The sequence below is a fragment of the Lissotriton helveticus genome, chromosome 1_1 (assembly GCF_964261635.1).
Source record: "Lissotriton helveticus chromosome 1_1, aLisHel1.1, whole genome shotgun sequence".
In the NCBI taxonomy this organism is placed as follows: domain Eukaryota; kingdom Metazoa; phylum Chordata; class Amphibia; order Caudata; family Salamandridae; genus Lissotriton; species Lissotriton helveticus.
Window position 1 is genome coordinate 150,010,630 of NC_136057.1, and position 19,549 is coordinate 150,030,178.

General features: G+C 45.3%; 1 protein-coding gene and 1 pseudogene across 1 annotated transcript in view; both read left to right on the forward strand.

Annotated features, from left to right (window-relative positions):
• LOC144759983 (carnosine synthase 1-like) overlaps positions 1-19,549 on the forward strand; it is a 272,725-nt gene that overhangs the window by 142,282 nt on the left and 110,894 nt on the right. Inside the window, exon 6 of the mRNA XM_078646512.1 lies at positions 17,023-17,306. Coding sequence (XP_078502638.1) covers positions 17,023-17,306 — 284 coding nt within the window. The remainder of the gene's footprint in view (positions 1-17,022; positions 17,307-19,549) is intronic.
• On the forward strand, positions 14,568-15,656 carry LOC144774949 (mitogen-activated protein kinase 11 pseudogene; annotated as a pseudogene).

Here is a 19,549-nt window from a genome sequence, read left to right on the forward strand (position 1 = left end):
GGACATATCACATTTTTTTAGTGAAGACCGACCTTTTTTTCACAATGTGCCTTGCTGTGGATTTCAGGACCCTCGCTCAGCCGGCACATGGGGGAAAATATCAAACCTGACATTTTTGAAAACTAGACATCCTGGGAAATCCAGGATTGGGTATGATTTGTGTGGCTCTAACAAGGGTTAATTAGCCAGAATCCCTTGCAAACCTCAAACTTTGTAAAAAACAAAGCACATTTTCCTCACATTTCTTTGAAGGAAAGTTCTAGAATCTACTGGGAGCCATAAACCTCCACCCATAGAGTAGTCCCCCAAATCTCCTGATAAAAATGGTCCTTCAGTTGTGTGAGTAGGCCTAGTTACCGCACCAGGAAACAACCCAAAACACAACGTGGGCACATCACATTTTTCCAGTGAAAACGTACCCCTTTTTCGCAATGTGCCTAGCAATGGATTTTGGACCCTTGCTCAGCCGGCAGCTAGGGAAACCTAGCAAACCTATACATTTTTTAAAGCTAGACACCCAGTGGAATCCAGGAAGGGGGTGACTTAAGTGGCTCTCATCAAGTTCTGTTACCGAGAATCCCTTGCAAACTTCAAACTGTGTAAAAAAAAAATCTTCAATGCACAAGTTACTTGTGTAACAAATCGATATTTGTAAGATTAGTTAGTGATCGATTCCTCACCTTAGAATATCCCCAGGCGTCAGACTGGATCCAGAAAGTTTTTTCGTCAGCAGTACCCCTGTGCGTCGGTAGGCATCGTCGTACGGCTCTGCGTACGTCGCTGATGTCATAGTCGCTGAGATGACGTCGCTGGAGCTACTTAGACACGCCCACGCGTGCTGACGTCATTTCTGTACACGACTTTCCACGCCAGGAACGCAGAGCCATGCAAGATACTGACCACTGGTGCATTGAAACTAGGGCCCTGAAAGGGATGACCTTAACCTTAGAAATCAGTTCGCAGAATGGGGATGATGGGTGTGGCGGTGAGGAATCTATCACTAACTAATGACTCTTACAGATATATCGTTACACAAGTAACTTGTGCATTTGAAAGAGACACATTAGTGATAAGATTCCTTATCTTAGAATAGATACCCCAGCAATACCAACCCCGGAGGTGGGTCTGCAAACAAAGATCACCCAGAAAGTCACGGAGAACAGAACGGCCAAAAAAGCCGTCTCTCCGGACTTGGCTGTCAAAGCAATAATGCTTTGTAAAAGTGTGCAGCGAGGCCTATGTAGCTGCCTGACAGATGTCTTGCAGGGGGACACTACGTCCCAATGCAGTAGTAGCTGCTGTAGCCCTGGTAGAATGGGCGCGCAACCCCACCAAAGGTTCAGTTTTAGCCAGAGAATAACAGGCTTTGATACACAAGATGACCCAGCGGGAGATAGTCCTCTTGTGCACAGCCCGGCCATTCTTAGTGCCCACGTAGCCAAAAAAGAGCTGGTCATCAACCCGGAACTGTTGTGTCTGGTTCAGATAGAAAGAGAGTGCACGTTTTGGGTCCAGACGGTGGAGCCTCTCTTCCTCTCTGGAAGGGTGTGGAGGCGGAAAGAAAGTGGGCAAGGTGATAGTCTGCCCAATGTGAAAAGCAGTGACCACTTTTGGCAAGAAGGAAGGACGAGTGCGAACAGAAAAGGAGGCTTACAAGAAAGAGCCTAGAGCTCACTCACACGCCTAGTGAAGGTGATAGCAACCATGAAAGCAGTCTTTAAAGTCAACAAACGAAGAGGACAGTTGTAAAGCGGCTCAAAGGGAGCGCACATCAAAAAAGTACCAGATTCAAGTCCCACTGTGGAAACAGAAACGGAATAGGAGGAAAACGGAGAGTAATGCCTTTGAGAAATCTATTAACAACCAGGGACTTGAAAAGAGAGGGCTGATCAGGGAGTCTGAGAAAGGCCGAAATTGCAGAAAGGTAGCCCTTGATAGTGCCCAGAGCCCTGCCCTACCAAAATAAGAAACAAAAGGACCTCTGAAAGAGGGACAGAAATGGGATCCACAGCCTTTGCTGTGCACCATGCCACAGATTTGTTCCACCTGCAGGCGTATGCCGATTTAGTGGAGGGACACCTGGCTGCCAGAATGACATCACAGACTTCAGGGGTAAGTCAATCGGATTCAACTGTCGCCGCCCAATCTCCACGCATGTAGGTGGAGGCTGGACAGGTTCGGGTGGAAGACCGTCCCCTGCTGCTGTGACAGAAGATCCTCCTGAAGAGGCAGTCGAATCGGGGGATCCACGTTCATACTGAGTAGCTCGGCAAACCAAACTCTTCAAGCCCAGTCCAGTGCCACAAGAATGACTTTGGCCAGGTCACGCCTGATCTTCTTCAGCACTCTGGGTAGAAGTGGTATAGGCAGAAAGGCATAAAATAGACTGCTGCTCCACTCGTGACAAAAAGCGTCGCCGAGCGAGTGCCGCCTTGGAAATTCCAATGCGCAGAACAGCTGACATTGTGCGGTGGCGACTAGATCTAAACAAGGCTCTCTCCACTGTAGAAAGAGACCTTGCACCACCTCTGAGTGAAGACCCTATTTGTGATCCATCATGCACCGGCGGCTGAGCTTGTCCGCCCTGGAGTTCAAAGAACCTGCCAGGTGTTGAACCGTCAACGAAATGTCTTGACATTCCAGCCATGTCCAGAGGCGTAGAGCCTCCTGACATAGAGTCCATGACCTCACACCGCCTTGTTGTTGCAATACCACATGGCGGTGGTGTTGTCTTTGAACACATGCACCACCTTGCCCTTGACAGAGGGAAGGAATGCCTTCAGTGCAAGAAGGATCACCCGAAGCTACAGAAGGTGGATATGGAGCCGGGACTCCGCCAGAGACCAAAGGCCTCTGATCTCCTCCTCTCCCATGTGGCCGCCCCATCCCAGGAGGGACGCATCCGTTATCACTGTGTTCTCAGGTTGGGGAAGGGAGAGGGATCTGGCGCTGAACCAATGATGATTCGTGAGCCACCACTGCAATTGTTGTGCAGTGCCATCCAAGATCTGCATGTAGTCGGACAGGTTCCCACTGCAGAGTCCGCATATATCACCTGGCATGGTTGGTGAGCAGGATGCAGGAGGCCATGATGCCCAGCAGCCTCAAGGTCATCCTGACCGAAACCCGGGACAAGGGCTGAAAGATCGGAATCATAGCCCGAATGTCCCGGACTCACTGTTCGGGAGGATAAACCCGGAACTGCACCATGTTCAGAACCGCTCCAATGAAGAGCAGCTTCTGAGAGGGAATCAGTTGCAACTTCGGCAAGTTGATGGAGAACCCCAGCAAATGCAGGAGGTCAGCCGTAGTCTCGAGGTGGGAGATGACTGTCTGGGGAGAGCCCACCTTCAACAACTAGTCGACGAGATAGGGGAAGACTGACACCCCTGCTCTGCGCAGATGAGCTGCGACCACCGCCATCACTTTTGTGAACACCCGAGGGGCACTTGTAAGGCCAAAGGGGAGCACGGTGAACTGAAAATGCTCCTGGCCTACCATGAATCGCAGGTAACGCTGGTGGGCTGGCAGAACATGGATATGAAAATAGGCGTCCTGCAGGTCCAACGCTACCGACCAGTCTTGCAGGTCGAGGGCAGACAGGACCTAAGCAAGTGTGAGCATCTTGAACTTCTCCTTCCGGAGGAAGCCATTGACATTCTGGAGGTCCAAGATAGGAACCAAGTAGTGGGAGTAACAACCACAACCTACTTCTGGCGTCGGAACCTCGATGGCCCCTTTGGCCAAGAGGGCCGTAACTTCCTGCTGGAGAAGTGTCAAGTGATCCCCTGACAGGCGGTGGTACTGTGGTGGCATGGCTGGAGTGGTAGACTCGAAGGGGGAAGGAGTAGGCCCTTCGGACCAGTTGCAGAACCCACCTGTCCGATGTGATGGTGCACCAGTGGTGGAGGTGATGGCGAATCCTGCCACCCACTGGCATCGGGTTTGCCTGAAACACTAGACTGGGAGGCAGCGGCTGCAGGGGGGGTGGACTGACCCGCACGCTGACCCCGAGACCCGTCTCTGCAGTTTCCACATCGGCAGCTGCGCTGAGACTGTTGCTGCGCAGGCCCTGTGGCTTTGAAATGGAGGTGCTTGGGCGCACCTTCCTTGGCTACGAAAGGAGCAAAAAGCAGAAGCGGAAGGAGTGCATGTGACCATAAGGCCCAAGGACTTGGCTGTAGCCCGCGAGTCCTTAAAACGTTCCAAGACGCAGTCTGCTTTATCGCCGAACAGGCGAGTGCCATCAACGGGCTTGTCCATCAACGTCTTCTGGACATCCCCAGAAAAGCCAGTGATCCTCAGCCAGGCGTGACAGCGTGGCGCCACGGTCGTTGAAATCGCCCTGCCCAGCGAGTCAGCAGTGTCAAGACCACAACGGATGGTGAACTTGGCTAACGTGTCTGTTTCAGATTTTTTGTGTTGGAAAGTTGTGAAATCTGCGGGGAGCCACAAAGTTCTCCCCACCCAGCATTCCCCGAGTCTCTCAATAAAAATGGTACCTCACTTGTGTGGGTAGGCCAAGTGCCTGTGACAGGAAACGGCCCAAACTGCAACGTGGGCACATCATATTTTTCCAGTGAAAACTGACCCTTTTTTCGCAATGTGCCAAGCTGTGGATTTTGGATCCTTGCTCAGCTAATACCTAGAGAAACTTACCAAAACCTATACATCTTTTAAACTAGACACCCAGGGGAATCCAAGATGGGGTGACATGTGTGGCTCTCACCAGGTTCTGTTACCCAGAATCCCTTGCAAACCTCAAACTTTGTATAAAAAAAAACACATTTTCCTCACTTTTCTGTGATGGAAAGTCCTGGAATCTGCGGGGAGCCAACAACTTTCAACCACCCACCATTCCCCCAAGCCTCCCGATAAAAACAGTACCTCACTTGTGTGGGTAGGCCTAGTGCCCATGACCGGAAACACCCCAAAATGTACTGTGGAGACTTCAAAATTATCGGAGTCACGTGCGTTTTTGGTCCCGGGCTGAGCGACCATATAGGGAAACCTACCAAATTCAAAACATTTCTGAAAACTAGATACCTAGGGGAGTCCAGGGAGGAACGGCTTGTGTGGATCTCCCAACATTTTGCTACCCAGAATCTCCTGCAAACGTCAACTGTAGCTAAAAAAAAATCACGTTTTCCACACTTTTCTGTGGGGCAAAGTTGTAGAATCACTGGTCCGCCACAAATTTCCCACCACCTAGCGTTTCCCCAGGTCTTTCAATGAAAATTGTATTTCACTTGTGTGGGTAGGCATAGTGCCCGTGACAGGAAACACCCCAAAACGTACTGTGAAGATTTCAAAATTATCGATTGCAAAATGACCTGATTTTGCAAGGGAGTCACCTGCGGTTTTGGTCCCAGGCCCACACAAGTGAGGTATCATTTTACTTGGGAGACCGAGGGGAATACTGGGTGGTAGGAAAGTTGGGCCTGTGTGGTAATCCCACACAGAAACGTGAGAACAATTTGTTTTATTTTAGATAAATTTGAGGTTTGCAGGGGATTCTGGCAAGGAAAACATGGGGGGGTCCATGCTGACCACACCTCCACGGACTCCCCTGGGTGTCTAGTTTTCAGTACTATCTGGATTTGGTAGGTTTCCCTAGATGCCCGGAACAAAAAATGCAGGAGGTTGTTTTGTGATAGATAATTATGATGTCCCCACAATATGTTTTGGGCACTTCCCTGTTGTGGCCACCCACACAAGGGAGGTACCATTTTTATGGGGAGACCTAGGGTAATGCTGGGTGGAAGGAAATTTGTGTCAGCCCGGTTGTCGCACAAAGATCCCACACAGAAAAGTGAGGAAAACGTGAATCTCGTTAGCTAAATTTGAGGTTTGCAGGGGATTCTAGGTAGGAAAATGTTGGAAGATCCACGTAAGCTGCACCACCCTGGACTCCCCTGGGTGTTTAGTTTTCAGCAATGTCTGGGTTTGTGAGGTTTCCCTAGATGGCCGCTGAGCCTGGGACCAGAAACGCAGGTGACTCTATAAAAAAAACAGGTAGTTTCGCAATTGATTATTTTGAAGTCTCCAAAGTCCATTTTGGGCCATTAGGCCTACCCACAAAAGTGAGGAACAATTTTTATCAGAAGACCTGGGAGAACACTGGTGGTAGGAAATTTGTGGCGGCCCTGTGATCCCACAACTTTCCCACACATAAAAGGGAGGAAATGTGATTTTATTTGCTAAATTTGAGGTTTGCAGGGGATTATGGGTAGTAAAATTATGGGCGATCCACACAAGCTGCACCTTCCTGGACTACCCATGTTGTCTAGTTTTCAGAAATGTCTAGATTTGGTAGGTTTCCCTAGATAGCCACTGACCCTGGAACAAAAACGCAGGTGACCCCCCTTGAAAAAACAGGCTGTTTTGTGATAGATAGGTGGGCACCTGTGTCCCACGCATGCAGACGTCTAGGGGAACTTAAAAAACCCAGACATTTCTGAAAACTAGACACCCGGGGGAGTCCAGGGAGGTGTGGTTTGTGTCGATCCCTCGACATTTTCCTTCCCAGAATCTGCTGCACACCTCAAATTTAGGTAAAAAGTCACATTTCCCTCTAATATCTCTGTGGAAAAGTTGTAGGTTAACTGCACAGTACACATTTCCTACCACTCAGCATTCCCCTCAGTCTCCTGATAAAAATGACACCTTACTTGTGTAGATGGGCTAGGTGCCTATGACATGGAAGGGCCAAAAACATGTAGAGATTGAGGTGGGCCCAAAGCAGGTCCAAAAGGACTTGCTTATACGTTTTTAGGCTGACGCTACTTTGGGCACCTACACAAGTGAGGTATTATTTTTCTCGGGAGACCATGGGGAACGCTGGGTGCTAGGAAATTTGTGCCTGTGCAGTGATCCTACAACTTACCAACACATAAATGTGAGGAAAATGTGACTTTGTAAGGAAATTGGAGGTTTGCCGGGGATTCTAGGCAAGAAAACGCTGGGGGTTCCATGCAAGCCCCACCGCCAACCAAGAGTCAGTTCACGCACACAACCATCTGTGCACATCACCAGCCAAGCGCAATCCATGCACACGCTAGCCAAGCGCCATCCACGCACACCGCTAGCCAGGCATCATCCATCCACACCTCCAGCCAAGCGCCAACCATGTACACCGCCAGCCAAGCGCCATCCATGCACATAGTCAGCCAAGCACTATCCACACACACTGCCAGCCAAGTGCCACCCCCGCACACTGCCAGCAAAGCTTCATCCATGCACACAGTCAGCCAAGCGCCAGTCTGCGTACACCGCCAGCCAATCGCCACTCCATGCACACCACCAGGCAAGTAGCAATCTACACACACAGTCAACAAGCTCGAGTCCACACACACCATTAGCCAAGTGCAAATCCACACACACGGCCAGCAAAATGCCAGCCAAACGTCAGTACATGCAGAACATTAGCCAAATCTAAGTTCAGAACCACACAAACTCTCCCTGGTTTCTAGTGGCAGATCGACAGTGGAATTTTTTGAGTGGGGGAGCATTGGCACGCCCATTTTGGGCAGCCACTATATACATCCCTGTCTCCCAGGGAGACAAAAAGACGGTGGAATTCGTTTTGAAAGTGGCATTGAAATGCCTATTTTGGGCACCCCCACCCCTATAGACAAAAAATAATCCCTTGTGCCTAGTCTGCTTTCTGCCCCCCATTCCCTGGGTCCAGTTGTGGGCTATTGGACCCATGTGCCTCCCGAGGGGCCGCTCCCCCTCCCTGGTGCCTAGTGGGTGGATGCCTGCTAGGGGATCGCCCTCCTGAGGCGATCCCCAAGAAGGGATCCACTAGGGAGGAGTACCATTGGAAAGGGGATATTCTCCCCTTTCCAATGATACCTCTCCCATCTGCCTCTGTCCTCAGGGGCTGAGATAGCCCCCAGAACACTGGGGCAGTGAAACTGAAACTGAGTTTCTGTTCCACTGAAATGATGTCAACGCAACATGCGCGCTGATCGTTCTTTCAGTGAAAGAGTCCAAACAGCCTCAGGAACGAGCTTTCCCTGCTCCCGAGGCTATTTGGGGTAAAAGGAAATCCCTCTGGTGCTCGCACCAGAGGGATTTCCTGTGCCATATGCGAGGACGGCCGGGAGCCGTCCTACTGACATGAGCACTGTGACGTCGGATGGCTCCTGGCCCGTCTAACGCACACAAAGGGTTAAATAGGATAAAGGAGTTTGTTTTATATAACGCAACATGAAGTCAAACATTGTTATCAGATGACTCCTGGCTGTCCGACGGCCACAAAGGGTTAAATAGGAAAAAGGAGTTTGTTTGATATAATGCAACATAAAGTCAACCAGAAATGTTTAACAGTCATGTTTTCCTTCATGCAACCAGAGAAGTATGTTTGGATAATTTATTATTCCAAAACTTACTAAGAAAAGGTATTCTGTCATCCTGTGAATTATTAAATTATTGGTAAAAACCTTTTCTGATGATCACGTTAAACAGCTTGTCCTCACCACCAAGTCTGGCTCCCCTCTGGATCCTTGCCCGCCCCAAAGTTTGCAGCTCAGCCCCAATTTAGTAGCCTCTCAACTGACAAATATCTGTAATGCCGTGTTGAGTTGTGACAGTTTCCCTAAAGTTTGGAAATCTGTATCAATTCTTCATTTTTAATAATAAATCCAACCTGAGCATCCTAGATTTGAACAGCTGCAGACCAATTTCTAGGCTGCCATTTCCAGCTAACCTGATTGAGAAGAAAATTAACTATCCGGTATCAGCTTTTTTGGATAATAATCTTCTGTTAGATGATTCCCAATTTGGGTTCCGTAAAGGATATGCTACGGAATCAGCCCTTATTGTGGCCACTGAGATGATCAGGGCTACCATGGATGCAGGTGACAATGCTGCCCTCATTTTACACGATTTGACCGGGCCTTCAACACGGTCAACCACGATCTGCTGATTCACCGATTAGAAGGCCCGGGGCTCGGTAGTGTATCTCTGTCTCTACTGACATCCTTCTTGACGGAGAGAGTTCAAACGGTGGCCCTGGGGGAATTTACTTGTGTTTCCCAGGGCTCATTGTTAAGTTCAACCCTCTTCAACATTGATATAACACCATTAGTGGCCGTGGTGAAATCTTTTCGATTGTCACTAGTATCATATGCTGACAACACCCAGATTTTTGTCTCCATTTCTAGGAACGGGCCGGTTCTGAGTGATATATTCCATAATCGTACGAGGGAAGTTGGCTTATGGATGGATAACAACTGCCTCAAGTTGAACTCCTCTAAAACAGAGATCATCTTATTTGGAAATACCATCTCCTTCTGGAACTCCTCAGGGAGGGCCAGATGAATTAGGCCTGCTTCCAGTGCCAGTAAAAAAGGTGAAAAATCTGGGGGTACTGATCGATGAGAGGCTCACTTTTAAGGATCAAATAAATAAGGTTATTTCCACCCCTTTTTAGCTTCATTTGTTCAGAAAAATAGCTCAGTTTCCTCCTTCATTCTAATCTGTTGAAAACAGTTGTTCCGGACCGTGAAATGTCCAGAGTGGACTATTGTAATGGACTATATCTGAAACTTCAGATTCTGCAAAACTCAGCGACACGGATGAATAATATCCTGGGATTCCATTCTGCTGCTAAAGCCTTAGTAAGTCTATACACTAACTTCCTGTCCACAAGAGGATATTGTTTAAAGTGCTTTGAATCACATGTAAGGTGCTTCAGGCACTAGGTCCTCTTTTTCTAAGAGACAAACTCAGACGTTATGTTCCTAAGAGGACGCTTCGGTCCAGTTCGGTCTGAAATCTGATAATGCCATCGCATAAACTCTCCTCCTGGGATGGCAAGAGCTTTGTAGTTTGTGCCACTCAGAACTCGAAATTGCTTCGTTTGGAAACTAAAACAGCAGATTCTCTTCTGTGTTTCCAGAAGACTTTAAAAACCTGGCTTTTTAACCCCTTGGGCGCGGGCGCGATTCTGCGCCTGTGCGGCACTTTTAATGAGTGGGCGGGTTCATTACGGCCCCCATCCGTCATCAGCACACGCCCACCGTAGTGCATGACGGCCGGGGGCCGTCATCAGCATGGAAGGGGTTAATAAATAGTATCTGTGGTCTTTGATATGTTGTCCTTTCTAACTTGTTACTTAGCGTCAAGACGCCTCAGGATATTTATTAAACCTTCTAAAAAATAAATCAAATTTCTGAAACAGATGTGATTGAAGCAGGCAATTTGTTAGGAAAATCATTAAGAACAGAACTGCATAAAATTTCATATTTATTAATATTATTTGCCAGCAAAGAAAATGTGTGTTGCAATTGAGAAAACCTTAAAAAGTTATCATTATGACATATGTCATTTAAATAAAAAGTACCTGCTGAGATCCAGGAATACCAGAAGTTAATGGTATGATTGAATTTTATCTAGAGATTATACCATAAAGAGATTTTCAAGGTATTTGAAATTGGAGTTTAAAATAATGTATTACAATCATGCCTAATTAATTTGGTAGATTTGAGATTGGCAGAGGATTTTACCATGTAAGAAGAATTAGACATGAATAATATTGCAGGTAAAGGGAAGGGATAAACTAATCCTTGTTAAATAAAAAGCAACGTGGGTGAAAAATTTGATTCCATTGGTCTGAACGATAGAGAAGCTTGTTTTAAAATGAAAGCTTTGTGATATTTAAGAAAATATGGTAAGCCAAAACCACCATCAACATTTGCCATTTGTGATTGTTTGTAGCTTAATCTATTTGTTTTATAAAACTGAAGAGGTAACTGAATTGGCATCATAGATGAAAAATAAAAGATTTTGACAAACTCAATGTTCCCCCACCATGAGAGATGTAAAGAAGATCATTTATGAAATGTATTTTTAATTTTGGCAATTATAAATTCAATGTAATGGTTTATTTAATGGAGTGTGAGAATCGAATACATAAATATTTAATCTCTCTGTTTGTCAAATTACATGAAATATGTGAGCATATGCGGGGTGCAGAGGAAATTTAAAGTAAAAAAAATCTTTGTTTTCTTTGAATGTGATGTGTATCCTGACACCTGGGAATAGGTATTGAAGAGAGTGAGTACATGAGGAATAGAGGACTCCACATTACTAATATATAAAAGAACATTGTTTGCATATGCAAGTTTTAATTGGTAGATTCTTAATAGTAATACCTTGAATATCTTTAGAACGTCTGATGGTTAAAAGTAATGCTTCAATAGCCATATCAAAAACGTTCAAAGACGAAACTGCCATATCATTACGAATTTTGAGACAATATTATCAGTGTTAGAGTGAACATCTTGTTGTTGTTTCAATAGAGTGGCCAATGAAGGTTCTGCAGAATCTACAATGTTTTATTTAACTGGCAGAGGTGATATTGGCTCTTAATGCTTATTAATATTAATTGGACCACCTTTACCTTCTGTGTTACTAAAATGCCACAAAAATATAGAATTACGGAAGAAAAAGAAGATAGTAATAAAAAAATTGACACCGACCAATATAGAGGCAGGCTTAGGAGGAGACCAGATCCAACACACTGGGTTACACATTCTAGTCAAAAACGGTGAGGCTTTTAAGTAGCCACTCCGTGTTCCACCGTGCAGGCAGCAACCTGTCTGCACAATTAAGGAGGATTAGAGATCCCTTTGCATGCGGGTGAATTGAGTGACACCTTCCCTAATGTAAGTACCAGAAAGAGTTTTGACTAAACTGGCTGGAGACATTTAGGGCCGTGTGAAGTGGCATTCTGTAGTCTTGGGTGATTCCTTCATCTAATGGGGAGACATGAGATTGGTTGCAGAGCCTGACACCTAAGTAGTCATTGGTGTCTTGATAGATGTTTTGGTGAGAGAAGGCTTCCCATTAGTCACTGTTACCAACAATGGATTTAAAATTAGTTCAAAGACAATGGTCCTGTTTTTAGGAAAGGAGAGTAAACAACATGAAAGAACCCCCCACAGCAACCACAATTTAACAGATCGGCAGAAACACATTCACATGTATTCTTTTTTTTAAAACTGTGTTTTATTAGTTTCTGAAAATAAACACAAAAAAGAGAAGCAGCTGCTGTGTGGGTGGAGTGGTGTGGCGGAAAGGGAAGAGCGGGACAATGGACAAAAAAAATGAAAATAAAATGTAGTTGATGCAGGACCGCCGCTCTTCTGCTCGAGTTCCTCACTGCAGCACAGGTTCCCCTGCGGTGAATCCTGACGCTGCTCTCATGTTTGAAAGCAGTGTCAGGATTGACCTGAGCGCTGTGAATTTCTGCTCACTGAGAGACTGGGAGTTTGTGCTTTGCTGTCTCCAAACCAGCAATACCGATGGGTTGGAGACAGCTCAGTGTGCATGTCGGTTTGGCCAGCTCGAGCCGGCCGGCTAAACCAACATGCGCACTAATAGCAGTGCCCACCGCTCCCCTCTATGACTTCCCCCAATATGGCCCTAGACTAGAACTTGAAAAATAAAACAATAATAAACCCGTTTTATTATCATTTTATTTTTCAGGTTTTGGGTCTAGCCGGGGGGCGACGCTCCTCCACCATAGCAGAGGAGCCGCCACTAACAGAAAAACGTACAGTGCAAGAGTACAGCTTCACACGTAATATCCCAACGAGTACAAAACAAGATAGTCACAGCCAAGGAATCACATCACCCACTGGGGCCACAACTGTTAAGCATTATATTCAATACAGAGCACAATGTTAAATCAACTAAGTCAGCGAGAAAACACATTCAAGAAGGAATAACGTAGTTTCTCAATGAGTCGTCATAAGCTCAGCAAAGGTTACATTGATCAGTGCATTTACACATACACAGGTTAACAACTGAATGTGGTTTAGAAGACAACTCTCACTTCATCAGTGAGACTGCTTTTTGCTCTCCACATTCCATAACCAAGTATTCTGTAGTTTCCTAAAGAGAATGCGCTGCCAATTCAGAAATGTGCCTGGCTTTGTTGAGTATGTTTTAATATTGACACAGTAAAATCTTTAGTGAAAAAGTAATCATGATGTCAATAAAGCTGTACCTGTTTGTCATGAGGTGGTGGTGAAAGATCGGTATCTAAAAAGGATCTTAACATTTCAGCCTCCAAATGTCATGGAGAATGTTTTTCAAGAATGCCGTCTAAATTGATGTTAAATATCAGAGCATGTGCAAGGTTGCTGAAGAACCAAGACTTATGTACAAAACCACAGACAAACTATATTATCACTCAGTGGAATTAAAATCAACTAGGGTAAAATGTTCCGGTGTTGATACCTCATGTCAACAGTGATCTCACAAGCAAGAGGCCACACGCACTATGTGGGTAATTGATTATTTTCCCATTGTGCGTTGATACCCTGCTCTTCCTCAGTCTGTACGGTCTTGTACCACCATTAATGCATATGGTCGTCACGGTGTCACATGACTTTGTGAACGACTGGTAGAAGTCCATTATGCCTACATTCATAATCTATACTCTTCTGTGAGGTCCACCTGATGGTTTGCTCAGTATACCATGCCAGCTTTCTTACCCTGATTCCTCTGTGTTAGTTATTTGCACCAATAATTTATGTTAAAATAACGACCTGCAATAGTATGGATGCCAAAATATTCTACAAATTCAGCAAGATAAGCATGAACACATGTCTGCATACTACTTCCTTTTGTGATATGAAGCAGATTCGTAACTTGTACTTGATATGGTTGCTGATCGATATATTAAAGTTGTTTTTTTGGTACGATCCATCCGGAGTTGCATTTAAACAGTGTAAACACTGAGGGGCTTATTTATGAGCTTTTGCGTCACTTTTGCGCCATCGGACGTCACTTTTTGTGATGCACCAGCAGGGTAAAAAATGCGCCATGTAGCGTCATATTTACAAAGTGACACACCTAGGTAGATGCGTTACTTTGTAAACCCCTGCTCCACATTATACCTGCGCCAGGTATAATGTATGCAGGGTGGGCGTTCTGACGCAAGTAAGCCTCGTAGAAGTGACGCAGTGAAATCTATGAGATTTCACTGCGTCACTAATAGGACTCAAATGCGTACAAATCTTACACTTGCCTCACAGCAGGCATAAGACTGACGCAGGCACATTTCACATGGGACTTGCCCATGTGAAATGACCCATTGATGGAGTTGCGTCACTTTCATGACACACTCCAGCAATGAGTCATTTTTGCGCCGATACGTCCGTCATACAGTAAATATGACACATCCATCATGTCGCAAGGAGAGAGCACTGAGAAGTGACATATTGCTGTTTTCACGCAGCGATGTGGCACTTTTCATAAATGAGGTTCCCAGTGAGGGGCAGTATAGGGTATGCTCAATCCCTTTCTATTGCACTAGTTTGAAAAGGACTTGGGAGCAGATAGCCAGGCATCAACTAGAAGCAAACTCGGAAGTACACTGCCCTCATACACTGGGTAGGGAGCTTCACCTTGGGAGGGAGAGGCCAATGACCAGTGAGGGAAGGTCTGTGAGCAGTAGTGCTTCTGAGAGCGATAGGAGGAGCGAATAAAAGGTTGCACACCCATATTCCTCTGGCCCTGACTCTGAGCGGAGCCTGGCACAGCCGCTGCCTGAAGATGTCGGCGAAAACGGGCTTTTACTGGCAGGAGCTGAACATGACCGCTACACCAACCTCACCCCGGTGGTCTCCGGCGCCTACGGTTCCGTATGCTCAACGTATGATACCAAAACGAGGCAAAAGGTGGCAGTGAAAAAGTTTTCGAGGCCCTTCCAGTCGTTTATTCATGCAAGAAGAACTTACAGGGAGCTGAGGTTAATCAAGCATATGAAACATGAAAATGTGATAGGGTTGCTGGATGTGTTTACGCCTTCAACTGCAAATGAAAATTTTAATGAAGTTTACCTTGTGACAAATTTAATGGGTGCTGACTTGAATAATATTGTGAAGTTCCAGAAGTTAACAGATGACCATATACAGTTTCTTATAAACCAGTTGCTTCGAGGACTTCAGTAAATTCATTCAGCTGGGATTATTCACCGGGACTTAAAGCCTAGCAATCTAGCTGTGAACGAAGACTGTGAGCTCAGGATTTTAGATTTTGGGTTAGCCCGACAAACAGATGATGAAATGACAGGATATGTAGCAACAAGGTGGTACCGGGTTCCAGAAATCATGTTAAATTGGATGCACTACAATCAAACAGTTGACATTTGGTCTGTTGGGTGCATCATGGCAGAACTACTGAAAGGCAAGGCCCTTTTTCCAGGAAACGATTATTTTGACCAGTTAAAAAGAATCATGGAAGTTGTGGGTACACCAAGTTCTAAGCTTCTGAAGAAAATCTCCTCTGAGCATGCTAGAAAGTATATTGAATCCTTGCCACATTTGCCTCATCAAGATTTGAAAGAAGTATTCCGTGGTGCCAATCCACTAGTGGTGGATATTCTTGAGAAGATGCTCATATTGGACAGTGATAAGCGGATAACAGCCACTAAAGCTCCTGCCCACTCTTACTTTCTGCAGTATCATGACCCGGATGTTGAGCCAGAGGCTGAAGTCTATGATAAGTGAATAGAGAATAAAGAACGTACCATAGAGGAATGGAAGGAACTTACCTACGAAGAAGTTGTCAGTTTTAAGCAACCAGATTTTAATATTGAAAACTTGGAGATTGAACAGTGACTGGAATCAGAGTAACTTGTGTGCTCTGCCACACAAGGAAGGCTTTTAAAGCATAGCATTACATTTGCCGAAAAGGTTTTATTATCCAAAGATCCTGAAGATGAAGTTGAAGCCAGTATTGTGAACTTTGGACCAGGGACTCTTTGCTTTCGCCTTGTATCATGATTGTAATCCAAGAATACACTCTAAATTGAGATAACACACTGTTAATGTCTACCAAGGTGCACTGAGTACTTTGTTGATCTGTGTGATATCTGTGCATGTCGTGTAGGAATTGTGCTCAGCAAAATCAAATTTGTATTTTCTTTCCAGTGTTGGCAATGTACTTACAATTGGGCGATGAATGTATGTAAAAATGAAATGTGACGTACAAAACGGTTTTCTCACATAATCCTGATTTTTTAAAATTGTATTTATAGCTAGTGCCTTTCAGGAAAAATGAAGCATGTTAGAAAGTTATAGGTAGTAGTGAAACTTGTGATGATATGATCGGTATGCTGGATGTACCTTGAATGGTCTTGTGCATCACAAACATGAGATCAATAAACTCTTTTGCCTTTAGCTGGTCTTCATACACTGCGTAGGGAGCTTCACCTTGGGAGGGAGAGGCCAATGACCAGTGAGGGAAGGTCTGTGAGCAGTAGAGCTTCTGAGAGTGATAGGAGGAGCTAATAAGGTTTCACACCCATATTCCTACAATTTCTACCTACACTTCATGAATTAGAAAAACAAATTAGAAGTCAGATTTTTAGGTCTCCTACTAAAAATAACTTACATTTTATCACCTTTCTTGTGTGGTTTTACTTAATAAGTTCGCATTTGCTTTGCTTACTAAACCTGCATCCTTTTTGGGTGTGTGAGGCTCTGTCGTATTACAGACGGGGTCGCAGATACTGGTGGGATCTATCCCCAACGTCGATCACACCGTAGAACAGGTGTTGTACTACAGCCGTGGGTGCAAGTGTTGACAATCCATCGCCGATCCCTCTTGAAACTGAAGCTCAGTCACCAAATGCCGTAGAAGGAGGACTAAAGGTTTAAACAACAAGTCTGTCTTTCCATAATGCACCGTTCGCACTCCAGGGGGGAGTTTGCACCTGCACCGGGAACAGAGCATTTTTTGTAACTGGGTTCACTTTCCTTATCACCATCAGGCATTCCACAATTAAAGGTGTGTTGTAGCACAGATGGGGAATGGGCATCTGATATGTTAAAAGTACTTTACAATATCAAACAAGATTCCACTCTTTTTACTAGTTCCTTTACTCCTTGTGAATACAAAGTGAAAGATAAGTAAGTATGGGTGGAGCACAAGGCAGATTTAGGAATATCTGGCTGAAGTTCTTGCTTCTAACCTGTGTGTTTGTTCCTTCTCTCCTAGGTGTTGACTTTATATTGACTTGTGTGGACCAGGCCATTACCCCTGTTGCTTTAGGGGTGAACTCCCACCTCTGCCTGAGGTCCTGTGGGGTGTTCGACACAATGAACTGCCTCAATGTGTCAGCAGCATGTACAGGGGCGGAGTCAGCTTCCAGTTTGCTGATCCAGACCATGGTGAAGAGGTCTCAGTGCTACATCATGGAGGGGAAGGAGGTGCTCGTCATAGGAGCCGCAAGCATCAGCAAGAAGTACATCTGGGAGACCACAAGAGATCATGGGATCAAAGTGAGATTTCTGAACTTTTCTTTTTAAATCTTCATATGTCGTTCGTTGTATTTACCACTCGATTACTAAGCTAATTTAGTGGTAGAGGATATTTGCTGTTACAACTTGATAAAGCGCCGATGAAGTATGGTAGCAGTCTTGGTGGATGCTGTTTGTGGATGAGTATTGATAATTTAGTGCTGTTAGGCCATAGTACCTTGATAGGGATTGACTTGTAGGGGTTGGAGGTAGTAGCATGTAGGTGGTATTTGTTAGTGTGATGATGGAAATAGTGGTGTGATGTTATTAGGTTGTAATACAGAGTGTGGTAGTGCTGTGGAGATGAGTGAACTCATGGTGCTGTGACGTAGGTCTGTGGTGGGATTAGTAATTTCATGGTTGTGTTGGTAGCTGGTGCTGTAGAGATATTGGCGCCTGTGATGATTGTTGTGGTCAGATGTTCTGAGGTGAACTATGACATCCTGTGTATGCTCTTATGGTTGTGTGCTATGGTCATTCTGTGGTATGAGGTGGTAGTGCAGTGCTTTGGGAGTAGAGTGGTACTGAGGTGAATGTGTGGTACTGTGAAGTGGCAGTGGTAATGTGATGGTGGTGGCGTGTGTTAGAGTTGTACTTACAGGTGGCAGCATGGTGGTAGAGCAGTGGTGTGTGTAAGGGTGCTGAGTGCTAATGTGTGAAGTATTTTCTTAGTGACCGGAGATGGTAGTGAAGTGGTGGAGTGGTGCTGTTGGGGGTGGGGTGAGTAGGCCAAGTGGAAGTAGTGCAGTAGTTTTGGGTAGTATTATGCTGCTGATGGGCTGGTAGTGTTGAGTGGCAGTATGTGCACAGGGTGGTAGTGCAGCGCTAGACTAGTAATGTTGCAGGAGTTGTTAATCTCAGTGCAACAAGAGTGCAATAATGTGATATTTTACTGTAGTTTCGAAATGTAAACGAGTCTCCGCCTATGCCACGTGCATTGCAATAGAGGCACCCAAGGCAAACATTACCACACCTAAGCAGCCACCACTAGCATATGGTGAGAGAGAAATACTCCACTGAAGCCTCGTTTTAGAAAAGTGATGACAATAGTTCTGGCAGGAAGTCACAGCCATTGCTAGCTAGACCTAACCAGACCCATAGTAAGAAGCCCACTTAGAGGCAGCAAGGAGACAGCACACATCACTGCGAGAGCTGTATGGAGAGACGTCGCAAGACCAATGGAGCATCCATGCATCTCTCTTGCTTTTCAATGAGATGAATGGACAGGGAATCACTGAAGGCTTAAAACTGATTAAACCTTCAGTGATTAGCATTCGTTTCTACCTGGGCCTGTGCCAAACTAAGGTTAACAGGGGGGTTGGGACAGGATCAGTTATCTCATCATTAAATGTAAAGGGAAGGCCTGGTTGGGTATATTAACATGCTAAATTTAAATCCCTGTGAGTTTTCTATCTCAACCGCACAATAGGTTTTCATAGTCTACAACCATCATCTGTAAAATGGAATGTTCAGTCTAAAGAACACGTGTTTAAATTTTTGTAAGTGAAGTATAAAGGATTGCGTAAATGGAGACTTTGCAAAAGCAGGGGACCCCTTCTGCTGTCGCTAATAGCTGAAATGGTCAATGAATGGTCCTTCCTGAGCTAATGCTACAGACACAGGTTGTTGCTGATGCCCTTCACCTTCCTCTGTAACAGAAGTAGGGGATAATAAGCCACGTAAACGTCCGGAGGGGAAAAGGCATTCAATCAGCCCTGGTCCTCATTTGGGACTGTCTGAAATCTCTAGTGGATAGTGAATAAGTGTCAGTACTCATGTTCTAGAACCTATCAGTAGTATTTAGACAGTACACCATAAAGTGTTACTGAGCAGACTTTAGGTCTGATGTAGAGTTCTTCAGATGGGTTACTCTGTCACAAACATGACGCCTATCCCACCTGCCTTTTTACAAATGCATTTTACCCTATTGCACTTTTAATAAAGTAGATGTGACATCCATCACATTTGTGACTGAGTAATCTGTCCACCAAATCAGACCCTAAATGAGAAGGGGATCAAAGGAAATATAGTTAACTGGATTGACTCCTAGAAGATAGGTCATATATCCTCTCTAGCTCCTGTTCTCCTCCATACAATCCGGCATTGAGACAGGAGTTGTTATCCATTCTTTCACCGACACATGCTACAACTATGCTGATGGTACCCAGATGATCTTCAAACTGGGTAAACCAAACTACCTTCATCCTTCAAAATAAGACAACTGA